This window comes from Puma concolor, chromosome B2 (assembly GCF_028749965.1).
Source record: "Puma concolor isolate L17-30 chromosome B2, mPumCon1.1.hap2, whole genome shotgun sequence".
Taxonomy (NCBI): domain Eukaryota; kingdom Metazoa; phylum Chordata; class Mammalia; order Carnivora; family Felidae; genus Puma; species Puma concolor.
The window spans coordinates 99,252,429-99,271,698 of NC_141671.1; the positions used below are offsets into that span (position 1 = coordinate 99,252,429).

Sequence of the window (19,270 nt, forward strand, 5' to 3'; positions counted from 1 at the left end):
AATACATGATAAATCATTTTTATGTACATAAGTCACAATATGAATATACTTAACGCTACTGAACTGTATACTTAAAAAGCGTTAAGATGGTAGATTACAGGTTTTGGTTTTTTTTTTTTTTTTTTAACCACACAGGCCGAAAGTGCACAAGTTAATGAGAAATTACTCAATTTATTTATAGTAACTTGTTATGTAAATTTCGATTACTCTGAAGTGAAATTCTTATTATACTTAATTTTTAGTAAAAGTTTGTTGTCGTTTTTAACAGCTAGATTCGTTTTATGTAATTAATTTTTAAAGATACTTCCATACACGAGCAAGTTCTTTAATTGTGAACTACAGTGAAAGTGAAGCACTATTCTCAATTAGCATCTTTCAAATCATCTGAATTACTTATTGCCATCAAATACTAGCTATGAAATTATAAGTGTGTTTCTACTTCAGCTGATTCCTTCATTCAGTGAAGTGCAAATCTCGAAATTAAGAGAGCAAGATCCCTAAATGAATAGGCTTTCTTAAGGCAGTTGCAATTTTGGATTGGGAAGTAGACAACACTTGCCACACCTCAGCCTTTAGCACGACTGTGGCCCAGAATGCTAAGGTCAATTCTCCGTTCTCGCCAGGCTCAGCCCTACCAAATTCGTCAGGCTTTTGTGAGCTGCCACTAGATTCTGTTCAGAAAAGTGTACAACCTAGATTACTTTGGTAGCTCAGGAAGGGCCTGGAATAACCAGCTTGGCCACCTCTGGAAAAAGTCTCCGGGAAAAGAAAACTGGGAAAACTTCAACTTTGCGCAAACCCCCTTTCAATCAATCATATGTAGCTCCCCTCCCGATGAAGTACGGCGTTCTCGAAAGATCTACACCTTTCCAACTCAAATGTCATTCCCAGATCAGCTGCTTGAGGGGCAAGCGGCGCTCAACCCACGCCCTCTTCTTCGAGCACCTTCTCCCAGGGCCAGTGCTGGGCTCAGCTCACTCCGCAGCCCCCTTCCAAACCCTACATGAAAAAGGGCCCTGGCCCAAGACCCCGCCCGTGGACAAGGCTGCCCGACCGAGTCAGCCCGGGGCTCCTGGCCGGGGCGGCTGTAGCCACCAGAGGGGGTTCGCTAGTGGGTTGGCTGGGGACGACCACGGAGGGCGGGAGGGGGTCTCCCTGGAAGCGGAAAAGACGGCCTCACCTTGACCCTGATTTCGTAGGTGGTGAAGCGGCCCCGGCCGACCCCCACCGTCTGCGGGTTGCTCACATCGATCTCGAGGAAGTTGCTGGGCGGCCCGTAGGCATCATTAAGGTTCTGGGGCTTGGTGATCAGCCGCCGGGTGTCCGCCACGGTCTCCGCCATTTCGCTGCTGCAGCCGCCGCCGCCGCGGACTCCCTCCGCCCCCTCCGAGTTCCACCGACGCCGCCGCTGCTGCCCGCCGCGGGGACACCGGGCTCGCGCACAGCGGTCGCGAAGCGAACGAGCACGTAGGACGGGCGTTCACCCAGCGCGCGAAGCCCCTCCCTGCGTCCTTTCGGCTTCCGCCTCCTATGCCCAGGGGAAAAACAGCTGACTCTCCGGGACGCCGCGACCTGGGCTCGGAAAGCCCAGCTGAGGCCGCGGAGGGGGACTGCAGGCTAGACGGCGGAGGGGCGGCGACAGTCACGGGACTTCTGGTTGCGACAGGTTCCGGCCAGACTACAGCGCCCATAATGCACCGGGAGGGCGCGTCGCCGCCTGGCTGCGGCAGAGGTGCTGCGGGACCTAGGGGCTCGGGGGTGGGCGCTTCCTGTCTTTCTGCAAGCAGCTTGGGCTTGGAGCGTTGGGAGGAACAACGGAAATGGTCTTCGCGGCCTTGCTGCGGGGACAAAAGTTAAACGGCGAGTTTTGGAGGGTGTGCCCGCATTCGAAACAAAACTCTGTCGCAGCCTACCAAACGTCTCACCGTGAACCACTGAAAATGCCTTTCTAGGCAACCATTAACAAGTGCCTCACGTCATGATTTTGATATCAACTTGACAGTTTGACCATACACGTGTATGGATTGATAAACGGAGGGAGATAAAGTAGTAGAGTGGAATACAGACAAAAGACCTTGGCAGATCACAGCACTAAGGTCACACCATTTGGGGACTGGTCGGCTGTCTAAAACAAAATACGTAATAAGTAGGCTGAAATCTGCCTTTCATGACCTATTTTGGGTGACCTGCAACTTTCTTCCCTCATTTCCCTAAAGTTCCAGTAAGTTCAAGACAAAACAAAAACGTATTTTTACAATATTTGAAATGAAACTCAGATAAGCCTTTATAAGAAATGAGAAAAAAAAAAAAGCTAAAACAAGTAGATGGTAGTTCATCTCTAGCAAATGCAGATTTGGAACATTGAGGTAGAAGGATAAAAATCTACCTAGAGAGTTGTCTCTGTTTATGTCATAGCTCTGCAATTGTATCTACATTTTTAAAAGTATGTTGAGTTTCAGAAACCTCATTCACTTTAAATAATTGGATCTGTCCCTTAAGTTGAAAAATTGCCCAGATCATTGGCAACCTAATGACACTAGGAGCAGTTGGAATAAAGAAATTACTTTAACATGATATAGACTATTATCCAGAAAACTCAACATTTGTTGATTCAACACTTGTTTGTTGAAGGTCTAGTAGGTGTTTTTCAGTTGTACATGCTAGAGAGCTAAGGGCAAATAAGACTGGAAATTCTCTAAATTCATCAAGTTTATAGTGTAGTATATGGTCTATCTTGGGGGGACATAATAAGTCAATAAGTCAAATAAATAATAAATTTGCCAATATGATTGGTGCTGTAAGGAAAGTAAAACTGCAAAAACAAAGAACAAAAAAAAAAAAAGGAAAATAAAACTGGGATAACGTAATAGAGAATGAGACAAGCTCATTAGACAGGGTGATCAGAAAAATCCTCTCCAAGAATATACCTCTTTCAGAGAGTAAAAGGAATAGCAGAATAAGTATGCTCAGACAGGACTCTGCTGGGCCTGTGTCCCGTTGCCAGAGACCAAATGGGAACTTGGCTTGTATTATTACAACAGTGAGTTCAAGAAATGAGTATAGATTGTGGGGGAGGAAAAAAATTTCCTTCTACCCTTTAAGATCTTCCAGCTGGTTTGAGAGTCAAACTGACATAAGACAGATTAACAGGAGAAAAACACCAAAATTTAATTACATGCTCATGGAGGCCCAATGAGAATGAAAATTGAGATCCAAAGAAATGACTAAGGCAGGCAATTTTTATACTTTTTAGACAAAAAGCCAATAAATCTGTGAAGAATTGACACAGAGCTTAATTAAAGCTTGGGAGCTTTAATTAGTAAGGAATTCTGAGCAGAATTTGGGCTAGGATGATAGATTAGTAAAAAGTACCAAGGTTTTTTCTATAGCATTCTAGGCTTTAAAGTCCCTATCTCTGGTAATAAGGCTTTTTTTTTTTTTTTTTTTTTTTTTAACTTAGTGTGAAAAGGATACCTTTCATGTGGGAGATTTATTTCCTGCTTTCAGGGGGCAGAGAGAAGGGTCTGACTGTGCTTGCACCCACTGTTTCCCAAGTAACTTTTATGTAAAATAACATGCCAGGGGCACCTGGGTGGCTCAGTCGGTTAAGAGTCTGACTCTTGATTTCAGCTCAGGTAACCATCTCACTGTTCTTGAGTTCAACCCCCCATCGGCTTTCTGCTGTCAACAGAGACCTGCTTCGGATCCTCTGCTCCCCTCTCTCTACCCCTCCCCTGCTCATTCTCTCTCTTTCTCTCTCTTTCAAAACAAACTCTAAAAAAATTGAAAATAATATGCCAAAGTAGCATATTTTAGGATGGTGTGCTCTTGGCCCCTACAAGATGACACTTTGAATTAGAGTATATGAGAACTAAGAGATCAGGAACTGCTGCATTGTGCTGTCATCTGTGACACTTGAACAAAATATCCTGAGGTGTTCTCATAGAAAGCTCCTGTCTCATTCATTGAAGGCCACTCAGAGCAGTTTTGGACAGCAGCAACAGTTGCCTGCAGTGGGAAGCAGTCAGAGAGGATAGTAACCCAGCATTATAGCAGTCATACAGCTAAGAAGAGCTTCCTGATATAAACATTGGCAGGAAAATTGTTTTTCAGGAGATATGATTGTATTCCTAGAAAGACCCAAAAAGAATAAGCTGCTAGAATTAACAGGAGAATTTAGTGACTGAATGAAAGTAAAGACCCTATTTATAGTTTTTCTCTGTCCAGGCAATGTCTAGTCAGAATGAAGACTATATCTATTTTTAGTTATTAGAATTAGAAGAGGAATATCCATGGTGTATTGGTGAAGATCACATTAGAAAAAATAAATTATAGTGTGCCTGTATTACTATGGGGCCATGAGAGATAAAAATTGTGTCCCTTCAGTAGTCTATTAGGGTATATATAACACCACAGGATACACAATTTTGTATCTTATTTCACTTAACAATGTATCTTGAAGATAGTTCCATACTTGTACTGCAGCAAAGTATTCCATTACGCGGTGTGCCATAATTTAACTTGTCCCCTATTAATAAATATATATGGAGTCTCAACCTTTCATTATTACAGTATTGTGATGAATTGCCTTGAATATGCCATCATTACACACACATGGTATTATATTTATAGGATAAATTGCTGTGAATGGAATTACTGGGCCTAAAGGATATACAGGTATAGATACTTATCAGAGATATTGCAAAATTTCCTCTGTACAGGTTTAACCAGCTTACACCCTGTTCAGCAATGTACGAAGGTACCTCTTTGTCCATACCTTCACCAACATGAAGTGTTATAAAACTTTTTAATCTTCACTAATCTAAATGGTATTTTTATTTGCATATTCCTTATTCAACTGAGCACAGTTGAGCATCTCTTCATATGTTTATAAGCTATTCATATTTCCTTTTTTGGTGATGTACATGTTCAAATTCTTTGCCCATTTTTCCATTGACTTTCTTTTTTTAATGTTGGAGTTTATTAAATATTAAAAGGTAACCCTTTCGGGGCGCCTGGGTGGCGTAGTCAGTTAAGCGTCCGACTTCAGCCAGGTCATGATCTCGCGGTCCATTGGTTCGAGCCCCGCGTCGGGCTCTGGGCTGATGGCTCAGAGCCTGGAGCCTGTTTCTGATTCTGTGTCTCCCTCTCTCTCTGCCCCTCCCCCGTTTATGCTCTGTCTCTCTCTGTCCCAAAAATAAATAAAAAACATTGAAAAAAAAAATTTAAAGGTAACCCTTTCATGTGATATAAATTGCAAACATCTTCCTCAGTTTAACTTTTGACTCTGCCAATAACGGTTTTTACCGTGTACTCTGTATTTAACTTATGTAGTGGAATTTATCAATCTTTTATGGGCTTCTGAGTTTTGAAGCATGCTTAGAAAGTCCCCCTCATTTTATAAAAAAAAATTCGTTTTTTTCTAGAATATTTATAGTTTTTTTAAAATATATTTGATCTATCTAGTATTTCTTTTAGTATAAGTATGGATCTAAATTTCCCCCCATTTGACTACCTAGTTGTTCCTACACCATTTATTAAGCAATCTATTTTTTTAAAAAATCTATTATTTACTCAATGACTTGAGATGGTTTGGTTATTAATTTTTGTTAATGTTTATTTATTCTTGAGAGAGAATGCAAGGGGGAGAAGCAGAGAGAGAGGGAGACAGAAGATCCGAAGCAGGATCAATAGTCAGCACAGAGCCCAATGCGGGGCTTAAACTCATGACCTGAGCTGAAGTCAGATGCTTAACTGACTGAGCCACCCAGGTGCCTGGAGATGGTTGTATTATCACACTTAAAGTCACATGAAAATTATATTTCTCATTCATTCCTGTACCTGAGACTGTATCTGGTGTAATAAAAAATATATTAGTTTTTATCCCTGGATCCTAGCACTGAGTTCCTAAAACCTTTGGAATTTTCTGAGTGGTAGGAGTGTCTTTTGTTATTTCTAAGGAGCCCCTGTTGATCACACCTGAGTTTATGTTAATGAGGTGAGTCAGGGCAGGTCCCCTAGATGGCTTCAGGATGGGAGCTGGTCACCAGAAAGACCAAATACTTGAGGAGAGGATGGGAAATGTTAACCCCCTCCCCCACCCTCATCTCCTGGAAGGTGGCAGGCAGGAGAGGAAATAAAAATTCCACACATCCCTTCCCCAGACCTTGCCCTATGCATCTCTTCCATTTGGCTGTTCCTGAGCCAAATGGAAGAGACAAACCAGCAAGCATAAGGAAAGTGTTTTTCTGATATCTTTGAGTTGAATTATCAAACCTGAGAGGGAGGAGATTATGAGAACGCCCCAAATGTGTAGTTGACTGGGCAGAAGTGGATAGCTTTGGCACCCCGTTGGAATAGGCTGGTGTCTGAAGTGTTCAGGCAGTTTGTGTCAGAATGGATTTGAATTGTTGGACACTGAATTGGTTTGGAGAATCAAAGGCTTTGGAGATGATGTTACTCTGTTCTAGTTGCACATCAGACAGATCCTTCTCCTCTCAGAGGTTAACCTCTCTACTTCCACAGTCAAGGAGATCAGCATGTGGTTGCTCCTTAAACAGTCTAAGAGTTTGGAGTCTCTGGGAGGCTTATACTTTAGCTAAATACATCTTAACACTGATTTTCTTTGTATATTTGTTTACAGTTTTATTTAAAGAGGCTAAGTGTTCCTGGAACTGGAGCTAGCCAGGCAGGCCCTGGTTTCATACCCCACTCAACAAAGAAAACCTACGGGTAAAGTGACTCTAAGTGTCAGCAGGCAGGTTAGTAACCACCTGCTGTGTTTTAGGCATGCCCTTTGAGGAGTCTTAATTCCCACCCTGAGATCCTGTACAAAATATCTCTTCCAAAACAAATAATTCTGCCCCCCCCCTTTTTTTTTATTTAGTGCCTCTTCTGTTTTGGTAAAGCAGGCAGTGTCCAGCTGGTTGTATTAACATCAGAACCACTCTCTTTTGTTTTTTTCAAATTCTTCTCCACTAATTATTCCTTTTTTCCTATATCTTCTCCATACTCTTTGTGGTAGCCATGAGAATGTGCCTCTCAGATCTCCAGCCTCAGGAAACATCATTAACCCATGGCCTCAGCTGCTGTGCTCTGAAATTCATTACTGCATTTGCTCCAGGGCCACATTTCCCATGACCTGCTCCCAACCAATGGCTGAAGACTGCTCAGACATCAGGGATATAAGTCCTATTCCTGGGAAAGGAGGGATTCTTCTGATAGACAGTGCTGTATTCAATGTCTAGAAGTCAGAAGCACCCATGACAAGGAGCTATTCCTGTTTTTAGTTGAGTGGTTGATTTCAGGGCCGGGGAGGGGCAGGTACAGGATGCCTTTTGCAATAGGGCCCCTGACATGCAAAGTAACTTATTTCAAACATGTAAGGACAGGCAAGCTTGGTATACACCTGGATCAGGGCAAAAATAAGTCCTCAGCTGTGGGAGCACTGGAAACCAGGATTACCAACTTTCTGACTAAAAAACTACCAATGTTATCTAGAGCAGTGTTTCTCAAATATTAATGTGCATACAGATCACCTGGGGACCTTGTAAAATGCAGATTCTGATCCAGGAGTTCCAGGATGAAGTCTGAGATTTTATATTTCTAACAAGGTCCAGGTAATGCCAATGCTGCTGGTCTCCAGACCACAATGAGTAGCAAAGATCTAGAGAATTTCAAGAATGCAAGATTAGTTGATGAACTGGTGGGGTGGGGAGCGAGTCCCATTCCAGAAACAGTGGCATCATATGGTCTCTTTAGGTGAAAAGATATGTTCCTCTTTGGACTTTTAGGTCCTTCTGGCCATTCATGTGACAAATATGCACTGAGCATCCACAATAAACCAATGTTTTTGGTGCTAGGGGAAGGAGGAGCATGGAGAAGAGGGAAGGTGGTACACAAGACACAGTTCTTGCTTCCAGGATCTTTCAGAATGGTCATAGAGACATAAAAATGAACAAGCCATGTGAGTGGGGTGTGATAAGAGCTGTATTGCCCAGTCTTGAGGGTAGTAAGGGAAGAATGCCAGAAGGAAGTGGCAAGAAGACTAAGACAGAAAGTTGGCGTCTGACGGCCAAGGTGCCTGTGATGGGGTGTGCATGTGTGTAGGAGGTGCCTTCTGGAGATAGAGATAAACATGCAGGGGCCCAGAGGAAAGAAAGAGCATAGCTCAGGAGCTACACATAGTTCAGTGCTACTGGAATGAAAAGGGAATAGAAAGGACTAAGGCCAGAGGGACAAGGCCATGAGGACCATACATTCCATGTATATGGTTCTGGATGTTATCTAAAGGCATTCTAAAGGAAACCACTGAATAGGAGTGATTTGATTTGATTTTTAGTTTAGAAAGGTCACTTCGGCAGAACTAAGATGGTTAATGGTGGGAATGTAGAAAAGTGAATGGACTTGAAAAATATTTACCCCTGCTTGACCCTATGAAAGTACTGCACTAACAATTGAAAACTGTTCAGACCAAAAGTTTGTGAGATGCCAAGTCAAAGGAGGATGTCAGGATACAAACAGCGCCACAACTCTTATTGGAACATGGAGGGCCTGGCAAATAAATATCTGTGGATTGGTGCTAGTATTCTAGTGAAAGATCTTAGGCACCAGGACATACACTCCCAGGCATACATACCAGGTTGATTCCTAATTGTATTTGCAAAAGAAGTAAACTCTTCTAATTACTCATTTGGAAACATATCTGCATAAGAGATATATTTGTCCAGGACCTGTGGGTTGGGTTTGGTAGAGAGCTTGACCAAACCTGCTGGACCAGGGCTTGATCCACTAAGCTGTCTAATGCTCCCAAATCTATAAAGATCTCAACTTGGAGTGGGTGTATCACTACAATACTTACCATGCATCACACCACACAGATATCCACACAGATATCACACAGATATCCATATGCTCTTTCCATTTGTTGTCTTATTGTCTAATTCAAGCTCAACATGTCTAAAATTGGTCTCATCCTATTTGCCCTTACACAGGATCTCTAATATTTAAATCCTTTTTGCTGTAAATATTACTTTTTGTCCACCCCTGACTCCCCTGCCATAGCTTAGTTTTGGTTGATGTTAGACTGCAAAGATCTCGTACTTCCTTATTTTCTCTAGCCTATCCTATCCATTATGCATAATACTAGCATGATTTAAATATTACTATTCTGATATGTTTTTATATTATAAATATCTCTTGGCTATATAAATGTGTCTGACTGGAAGACAATACTATGAGCAAATCAATTCTATTTAATCAGGGTTCATGAGAGGAGATGGGCAAAATACTTATAGCTGTGTAACCCTACAAAAGGTACTTTGCTTGTCACTGCCTCCATTTCTTCATGTATAAAATCAGGAAAATAATAGTACCTACCTTACAAGGTGGTTATGAGCATTGAAAGAGTTAATATTTGTAAAGCAATTAAAGCAGTGCTAGACACATGCTAAGCCCTGAAATCTATGTAGGAGTCTGTAAGGAAATCGATTTATCTGGAAAGAAAGAACATGGATGGAAATTCATAGGATGAGGCCCTGAACGCCATTATCAGGAATGACTGATCTTATGTGGCTAGGTTTGTGAGCAGAGGATAGTGAATGTTGTATCTAGATGAAATCTAGTAGTGGAAAGCTTGATGATCCTCTTGACCAGAAACCTGAGCTTAAATCTATTGACAGAATTTTTCAAAGCCTTGATTTATTTACTGTTGTTTTAGATTCAATACATTGGTCACAGGCATTTCAGTGTAAGGTAGTGTCAACTAATTAGGTCCCAAGTAAGACAGCTGTCATAGGAGGTTTACACTACTATAGCTTACATTTGAGAAAGTCACAATTTTCAAAATATGGTTAGTTCCAAAGTATATTTTTGATAAACCAGCTTGGATACTGCATTGTGGATAACAAGGTTAAATAAAGGTTCTAATAAGACAAACAGCGACAATTTAAATAAATCAGATGTTTTTGCCGAAGATTACTCTGTGATTTTCTCCAATTATTCATGACATTTCACCCATTCATATTGTGATCTGCTTTAATAGTGGAAAGAAAAAAAAACCTTGTCTCCTTGTTTATTCTTTGTTCTCAAGGAGATAAGCTGTTTATAAAGATACGTTATTTGTTATTTAAATCACTTTTACTGAAGTTGTTTATTTCCTTGTTTCAGTTTCTAAAAATATTGCAACAATTGCAATGCTTCATAGAGATGTCTATTCAATTCAAAAATGATTTGTACTGAAATTCTTTGCTAAATGGGCACAGGTGCTGATGTGTATAACATGCTAGAGTGAGTCAAAACTAATAAATGCTAAAAAAAAAAAAAAAGATAAGGGGGATATACTTGTGTCAACTTTTGAAATCTGCAATTAAAAACATTTTAGACCTAAAGTCTCAGGTATTTGTAAAGGTTATCTCTATACTTGTCATTTCATAACTATTTAATAATAGTAATAGTAATAATGATAATAATGAATTAGATAACACCAAAACTCTAAGCAGAAAAATTGCATAATTTAAATCCAGAAATCTATTTCTTAGAAAATGCCCTTTAATCACTTCATAGACTTTCAAGATCATAATTATTATATAAAAGTAATTACATTAGAAGATAATTTACCTGGTAGTAAAGTATCAAATTAAAGCTGAAAAACAGTACTTGTAAACAGAATTATATTTTTAAAAAATTGTTGAACAGCAAACATGGCAAATTATATCTCCTGCTTCTCTCTTTGCTATGCATAAAATTACCTCCAGAATAAATTCTGGTAATCTGATACTATAATGCTTCAGAGTAATATAGTATATAGCTGTGTATTACAAGTCTTGCATATCAATGTATAAACTCAAACTATGGCATATCCTAGGTAATCAACAGGACTGATGTGTAAAATAAAGCCAAAGGAATTTAATATTTTAAGGGACAGTTGATTATTTGTAAGAACTCAAGCTTCAAAATCCAGCTGAGTTGATTTGGACTAAAGAAATGAAGCCTGGTACCATAAATTATAGTATGTATTCCTGCTGAGTAAGCCCTGGATACTGCAAACTTGGGTCTGTGGATGCACATCTCTCCCTTTGAAGTTGATGAGAATTGCTTGGCCTAAGTGAGATACATGCTGGGAAAATTGGGCCCTTACAATTGGTGTGTATAGACATTAGAGGTCTCATGACACTTTCCTCATCTGTTCCCTTAGTTTTCTGCACAGTCTTGGTTTTGGCAGAAGATACTCAACTTTGGAATGAACCCTTCTTGAATTAGATATGTCCTATGATTAACAGATATTCAAATTTTATCATCTAGAGAGTCTAGATTAGGAACTTCTCTGTTGTCAGTAAAGTTGGGTAAATAAAACTCACCTTGATTTAAAACTTATCCAAGTAATCTCCCCAAGATGTCCAATCGAAAGCAAAACAAAACAAAAGAAATACCCAGCTGATTCCTTTGAAGTCTAGGTCAAATCATTGCTAATTCTGAGACTAATCATCTGCTGCAAGTACTAATATTTATTCAAACAAATGAGTTCATACAATTTTATGATTGCATCTTTGAGTTTTAAATATTGGCTGCATTTCAGGCCAACTTATATTCCTTAGAATACGCAGTCTACAGAACTGAAAAACATTTGGTTTATTTGATTGCCTGTATTGCATCCACCAACTAAACCAACTGACAAAACTAGATTTGTTATGACCATCACTGAGTGTCAATCAAAATTCTATGTAGCATGGTCTACTTTCTTTTTGTCTATATGTAGATCTGATTTAAGGGCTGTTTGAAGAACTAGCTCATTGAATAGACAAGCTTTCAGCCTCTATTACTAGTCAGTTAACTTCAAGAAGGAGTAATACCTGTGTTATCTTGGGTAAGTTATTTTTTTCTAAGTCTGGATATCCACGTGAATAGTCCATAGTCCATCTATGTGAATGTTGTGTGTGTGTGTGTGTGTGTGTGTGTGTGTGTGAGATGAATGCTGAACACGTATGCAGTATTAAACCTGGAACATCCTTGGAATTGCCCTGGAAGTACTCAATTTCAATTTTTTTTGTAAGTTGTTTTTGTAATTATTTTATTAATATGATCTTTTTTCTAATTACACAAAATACCAGAACATACTTAGAAAATAAAGAAGGGGGTAGGGAGTTGGGGCTGGGATCAGTTTTCCAGTTTTTCTAAAATAATATAGAGAAAGTTTCATGAAAACAAATGAGATATTTGGTAAATCGCCCAGTACATGTTTTCTGAGTCTAAGTCATTTGACTGACAGGAGAAAATGGTAAGTTAGGTAGGGGCCAGAGTTTGATTTTCCAAAGGCTTATAATAAAGAAATTTTATTTCATTCTGTAGATAGTAGGAAGGCATTGCAGGTTTAGATTGTGTGATGGGATGTGGTCAGATCATATTTTTGGAAACAAATCTGACAGCAGGCTGGAATGGAGGAGAAAGAGATGTAGCCAATTAGGAAATGGCTGCATTTAGCCTTGGAAAGACAGGAGGAAGATCCAATGATAATGGATGGATTTAAGTCATATTAACATTATAGGATTCAGGCATATCTGGTGAAAGACTGGATTTGAGGGATGAGGAACAGAAACTAATTGAAGGTGGCTACCAGATTACAAATTTGCATGTGGAGTTGAAGGAGGTTAGAATTGGTTGGGGGTCGCTGCTCTTTTAAAAAGAAAGATGGCAGAGAGGGCATGTGGAGAAATTATATAAGGAAAGCTTCCACTCTACCCTCAAAGTTTAGGTAAGGAACACTTAAGGAGGAAAGATATAGGTAAATACAGACTTGTTGTCATGTGGTTCAAATTAAAAAAAAAAAAAAAAGAATATCCCAGTAAAGGATATTGGAAACTGAAAAACAAACAGAACAAGTTATTTTTAATCTGTTGTTGAAAATAAGTGGAAAGGAACTAAATAAAGATTTGGGCCCTGGACTTGACTTCAAGTATTTTGTCTTGGTAGTCTTTAGTTACAGGTTAAACAATGTTTCAATAAAGGGAAAAATGGTAACTTTTGTTGGAAAGTTAGCAAATATATAATTCTTACTTACTAGAAGGAATGGACTGCTTGAGACAAAATTTATACTTTATGTAAATTTATGTTACTGAAGTAGGTACTGTATATTGTGTTTAGAAGTTTCCATAGTTAATAGGGTACTTAACCATGTTTGATTAGTTTGTTGAAATTAAGTAACTGAAATTATATTTAAAATTTTTTTAATGTCTATTTATTTTTGAGAGAGAGAGGGAGGGAGAGAGAGAGAGCGTGAGAGAGAGCGTGAGCATGAGCGGGGGAGGGGCAGAGACAGAGAGGGAGACAGAATCCGAAGCAGGCTCCAGGCTCTGAGCTGTCAGCAAGCACAGAGCCCGACGTGGGGCAAGAACCCACAAGCCGTAAGATCATGACCTGAGCCGAAGTCAGAAGCTTAATCGACTGAGCCACCCAGGCACCCCTGAAATTATATTTTTGGTTCAGAATCTTTGTGTTTTTTTTTTTAAGTTTATTTATTTTGAGAGAGAGAGAGAGAGAGAAAGCGAATGGGGGGGGGGCAAAAAGGGAGAGAGAGAGAATCTCAACATGGGGCTCAAACCCGTGAACTGCAAGATCATCACCCAAGCTGGAAATCAAGAGCCCGATGGTCAACTGACTGAGCCACCCAGGCACCCCTTGGTTCAGAATCTTTTAAATACAAATGTTGGAATTTAGAAGCTAGATATTTGATTCTACTTTATAAAATGAGTTATTATAGTTTTAAATCATTCCTTATGTGTCTTTGAATGAATCATAGTGTTTCTTATAGCTCTGAAGTATTTCTTTGTTACAAATTAGAAGAACCTGTAATTATGAGGAGCTGTAATTATGAGGATCTATGTGTAATGACAAATCAGCGAATAAATAAATAAGTGGAAAATAAGTGCTCTTTGTTTGTATTCTACTTCTGTGATACTGAGTTTGGTGGTGTTTTTAATAAATCTTTAAAATGGGCTCAAAATATGAGGAGTATAACTGATTTCATGAAGCGGGTTATTTGTTTTTTTGCAGAGACTAAAACAATAAATTTTGTGTTTTTTATTAAGACTGCTTATTCATTCAACAAACATTGAGTGTCTGCTAATCTAGGTACTCTCCTAAACTTTGGGGATATAACAGTGAACAAAACAGACATAAATTCCTGTTCACATGGAGCTTAAATTCTAAGAAGAGCAGATAATAAACTAATACATTTATACAGTGTGTATTATGCCAGGAGAGTAACTGTTGTGGAGAAAATAAAGCTGGGAAGGAGGAAAAGGAGTGCAGGGTGAGACTGTAATTTTATATAGGTAACTAGGGAAGGCCTTAACTGAGAAGATATAAGGAAGTAAGGACATGAAGAAGTGAACCAAGTAGATATCTGGGAGGAGAGCATTCCAGGAGAAGGCATAGGAAATGCAAAAGCTTTGGGGTGATAAGTAGGCTTGTGAGTTCCAGGAATAGTAAGAAAGCCAATGTGGATGGACTGAAGGAGGGTAAGGGAGAGGGGCTTGAGATGAGATCACAAAGCCAGTTGGGGTCCAGGTCATGAGGTCTTGCAGGATGTTTGAACAATTGAGTGACAGGGGAAGGCATTCTAGTGGATGTTAAACACAAGAATGGCATGATTCAACTTAAAATTTTAAAAACAAATCTGGGGGAGTCTGGTTGGTTCAGTTGGTAGAGCATGTGACTCTTGATCATGTGGTGGTGAGTTCAAACCCCATGTTGGGTAAGGAGTTTACTTAAAAAAATAAAATCTTTTTTTTTTTAAACGAGAGAAATCGCATGAGCAGGGGAGGGGCAGAGAAAGAGGGAGACACAGAATCCGAAGCAGGCTGCAGGCTCTGGGCTGTCAGCACAGAGCCCGACTCAGGGCTCGAACCCACAAATGGTGAGATCATGACCTGAGCTGAAGTCAGACGCTTAACTGACTGAGCCACCCAGGCGCCCCTAAACAAAATCTTTAAAATAAAGTAAAACATAAATCTGGCTGCTGTGTGGAGGATGGACTGTAGGGGACAAGAATGGAAGTGAAGAGACCAATTGGAAGGTAACTGCAGCAATCCAGGAGGGAGGTGATGGTGACTTAGACCAATATGGCGGTAGCAATGTTGATGGTGTAAAGTAATGGGATTCTGAACACTTTCTAAGGTGAAGCTACAAATTCATTGTTGGACTGGATGTGGGATGAGAGAGGAAGAGGATAACTCTCTTATGAGTAGCCTTCCAGTTGCCATCTACTGAGATGGAGAGGGCTACAGATAGGATAGTGGAAGTGGGAATCATGTATTAGGGTATCCTCTTCCTTCAAAGGAATTGGTTTTAGAACAACAATAATAACAGTGTTAGATTTATACTGGGATCCTAGCTAGTTCCTGCCAATGGCTTATTATATCTGTTCCTCTACAGTGTGTCTCTGACAGTGGCTAAAAGGCACTCTAAAATGGCAACCTCATGAACTTAGGGATGAAAAATCATAGTGTATTAGAGTTGGAGAAGAACTAAATATTCCAAATCACCCATATTTATTATGGATTATCATCCTGATTTTTTTTTTTGCTTTTAATGAGTTTCATAAATTTGCTACTTGAAGTATTAAGGTTCAGTAGAACTTTCTTCTATTTATTTAAAAAATTCTCCCTACCTTTTGCAAGCTTAAGAGTACATTCCTTATTTTTACAATTCTTGGATATCATGAATCCATGCTGTCCTAGACTCATTATTTTATATTTTGACCTTATCCTCTTTCAGTTTCTGTTTATAAGTGTATATGATTAACCCTTTATGTATATACATTATCTCATTTAACTCTCACAAAACCTCTGGATGGTAGCTAGGATAGACATTATCTTAATTTTATAGATAAGGAAAACAAAGGGAGAGTTTAATTTAGTGACAAAATCAGAACCCAAATATAATTTATGACTTCTATATAGTATGTTGTCTATTGACTACTTTCTTTCCCATTTCCTTCATTACTTTGGCATCTGGGTACTTTCCGTTTGGTTTTGACCATGAGATTAGATTCCAACACCACTTGGCATTTTCTTTAGGGAGATTTTAAAAATAAGGACAAAATAATGCTTTCTGATTTTCTGATTTCCTTCTATTACTTTTTCTGATAATGTTCAATGAATTTCTTTCAGGGTTATTTTTGCTTTTTTATTTGTTTTAGCAATTGCAGGAACTGCAGGAGCACAGGATTGATGTTTTAATAAAATGGTTTATAATGGCTACTTAATTATTCTTCTGGTCATAATGAATTCTCTTGAATACAACAGATGTAATCTAAGTTACCTCATACTGGCACGCAATACTGGCACACAATAAAGTTTATTTGCTATGTTTCTGTTCACTTGCACAGCCATGTGAAAATTTTCTGTAGATATTCCCGCCAATTTGGCATTAAACTGTCTACGAGTGCTTATTTCACTTCCATAATTGTTAAGCTGTTGGAATCTCTAATAAAAAGTAATTTCAGGGGCACCTGGGTGACTCAGTCCGTTGTGTCCAATTTTGGCCCAGGTCATGATCTCATGGTTCATGGGTTCGAACACAGTGTCTGTGCTAACAGCTCAGAGCCTGGTGCCTTCTTCAGATTCTATGTTTCCCTCCCTCTCTGCCCCTCCCCTGCTTGTGCTTTCTCTCTCTCTCTCTCAAAAATAAATGTTAAAAAAAGTTATTTAAAAAATTTAAAGTAATTTCATTGACTAAGGCAAGCAACTATTTTTCCAGAGCAAACAAAATGACACACAGATACTCTCTGAAAATCTTGAATGTGATAAATATGTAAATCAAGGAAGAATAGATTTTTTTCAAAAGATCTTTCACAAAGTGTCACACTCCAAATTAATAGTATTAAATGCAAAAAAGAAATATTCACTATAGCATGGAGGAATAGTTTGTCATGTCAGACAATACAACTTAAGATAGATATCAAATAGTAAGTGAAAATTTGTTTTGAAAGATACAATCAAAATAACTTTTCCATAAACAATTTGACAGTAGAGAGTTTCCAAATTATTATTCTATGCTGTGCTCTTTTTCCTGTTTCTTAGCAATCTTCTATTGTGGATGAATTGTTTGACTTCCTGGAACTCTTTCTAGTGTAGTCTTTTTAATTTTCACTCAATCGAAATGTGGCTTTATCCTTCCTGTAATTCATACTTTCTTGCCTGCCTGCCTTGGTTCACTCTATTTCCTGTTCTTGGAAGGTCTTCATCTCTTGATAAAAGTAAAGCTTCCAGAACGCCCTCCTGATTTCCCAGCCAAAGTGCTCTCCTTAAGTGTTCTCCTTTCATTGATTCCATAACATCTGGTAGAATCTTTTGTTGCCTTTTTTCATCCCTGCTGATGGATTGCCAGCCTCTTCTGGACAGGAATTTGTACTCTCAATACACTTATAATAACTCAAACATTTTTTGTTTAATCAAATTAGGGCAATCACTTAAGAGAAATTCCTCTTTGGACACACTATCCCATGGCCACTCCATCCACTCATTGTCCATCTTGGGCCGTTGGCTTTCCTATGCCAGTTATACACTCTTTAAAAACATTTGAGTGTATGCCATATTGAAAATGACTTATGGTATTCAAATATAGGAAGAAAAAGTGGAAGGTGCTCATTTCAGGTACTCTGGCAAAGATGAGTCGGACGCTGGAGGCAAAGGAATTAGGGCTACCATTTAGGGAGGTGTGACCAGGTAAACATCAATATTTCATTAAAACATGAGTGCCCACTGGGTCACCTACATCTTATTTAGGGTTCGAAATCTCGGTCAGGTACGCAAACCGAAAAATGCTCAGGGGTGGTGACGTGACCGTACGTCACTACCGCGTTCCACGTTCCAATTCCCTGAAAACATTTTAGGATCCAGTGCCACGGACGTGGGCAGGCTCTGGGCGCAGGATCGCCCTTCTCCCCAAGCCCGTCCCTCCCCTCGCTCTGCTCCGCCCCCGGCGCTGCCGCATTGCATGCTGGGAGTCGTAGTCTGTCTGGCAGCGCCCGGAAGGACGGAAGGGCACCCGAGTCTAGCCGGTCCTCTTGCTACCGGAGGTCGCGTTCTTCCTCTGCTTCCTTTCGTTCTTTCCTGCGTAGCCTTCTGTGAGCACGGCTTGGTTTGTCTGTGCCACCGTTTCTCTTTTGGGTTTCAATAAAGTTTTCCTCTTCCTCCCTTTGTACAGAGCTCAAGATGGCGGCCTCCTGGTCGCCCTTGGTTACACTGCGCTTAGTGCAGAGCCGGCTGAGAGGGAGATGTGTTGGGTGCGGGGCCTGGGCTGCCGCTCTCGCCCCTCCGGCCACCGCCCCTGGAAACACCTTTTGGAAAGGTCAGTGACTGTGCCATGAGTAGCCCGAGCCGACTGCATATGACCGGGGAAGCCTCGGGTCAGTCACCCTCTTATCTCTCCCAGTTGCCTCCTGGTTTCACGGTTTTCGGAGCTAAGGGTCCCTGGAGAGGAGTTTCAGCCTCTCTTGTCTTTGGCTGGCTGCCCATGAAGGAGCCCTGAGCACTGAGGAAACTGACCCAGAGCAACTTACATTTTTGAGTTCAGAGGTCAACTTAGAGTTTGTTCCCTTCAGGCTTTCAGAGAGTTAACACCTACCTGGTGAGCCCAGGTGTGGGAGTGCCTGGCTTGAATGGATACAAATGTGGGATTGGGGGCTGAGGACCCTTACACCTGCGCCTTACCTACTCTCCTGGCTGGTGACCCTGGCCTGGATCTAAAAGTCAAACCTCGGACTTCTGAGGGCCCTGCTGGCTCTCAGGATTCTGGGAATACAAATGTGCAAGCTTTCGCAGATGGAGTGATCAATTCTTGTTCTTTTCAAGCCACTAGAGGCCTTAGTGGGGTATATTTTGTTACCAGCCTTGCTCATTCATTCATTCATTCATTCATTCAAATTGTTAAGTGTTCAGGAGTGAATGAACATATACTGTGAGTAACCGAGTCCCAGGAATACTGATTTTGCTGCTTATATTCATATACTCTTATGAAACTATGCGCCACTTAAAAACAAGGACTAAGTGTCTTGTTTCTTCAGCACAGTGTTTAGTACCTGATGGGCAAGATATATTTTCTGAATGAATGAATGAATGAATGATATTCTTATTGTCTCTTCCATCCACATACCATTTTTTTCTCATCTCCAAGCACCCCTTCTTCTGTGTCTTAATCAGTTAACTCTCATTGGCTCATTTAGTTAAAACCTTATCAGTCTTTCATTATTATCATCAATAGAGTTGAAATT

The 19,270-nt window shown here is 40.0% G+C and overlaps 2 protein-coding genes and 1 long non-coding RNA gene across 4 annotated transcripts in view; 2 read left to right on the plus strand and 1 right to left on the minus strand.

Moving 5' to 3' along the window:
• SNX3 (sorting nexin 3) overlaps nt 1–1,637 on the minus strand; it is a 50,433-nt gene extending 48,796 nt beyond the window's left edge. The window contains exon 1 of the mRNA XM_025925860.2: nt 1,181–1,637. Coding sequence (XP_025781645.1) covers nt 1,181–1,342 — 162 coding nt within the window. The 5' untranslated portion in view covers nt 1,343–1,637. The remainder of the gene's footprint in view (nt 1–1,180) is intronic.
• A 2,695-nt stretch (nt 1,638–4,332) lies between these two features.
• LOC147581136 (uncharacterized) lies at nt 4,333–5,936 on the plus strand. The gene is made up of 2 exons (XR_015251455.1): nt 4,333–4,997; nt 5,232–5,936. It is a non-coding gene; the product is annotated as an uncharacterized LOC147581136 (long non-coding RNA).
• A 12,045-nt stretch (nt 5,937–17,981) lies between these two features.
• AFG1L (AFG1 like ATPase) overlaps nt 17,982–19,270 on the plus strand; it is a 208,482-nt gene continuing 207,193 nt past the window's right edge. Inside the window, exons 1-2 of one of the 2 annotated variants that reach the window (XM_086707541.1) lie at nt 17,982–18,076; nt 18,205–18,348. In XM_086707541.1, the coding sequence (XP_086563667.1) occupies nt 17,995–18,076; nt 18,205–18,348 (226 nt within the window). In that variant the 5' untranslated portion in view covers nt 17,982–17,994. The remainder of the gene's footprint in view (nt 18,077–18,204; nt 18,349–19,270) is intronic. The other variant, XM_025925758.2, reaches the window with a different exon arrangement.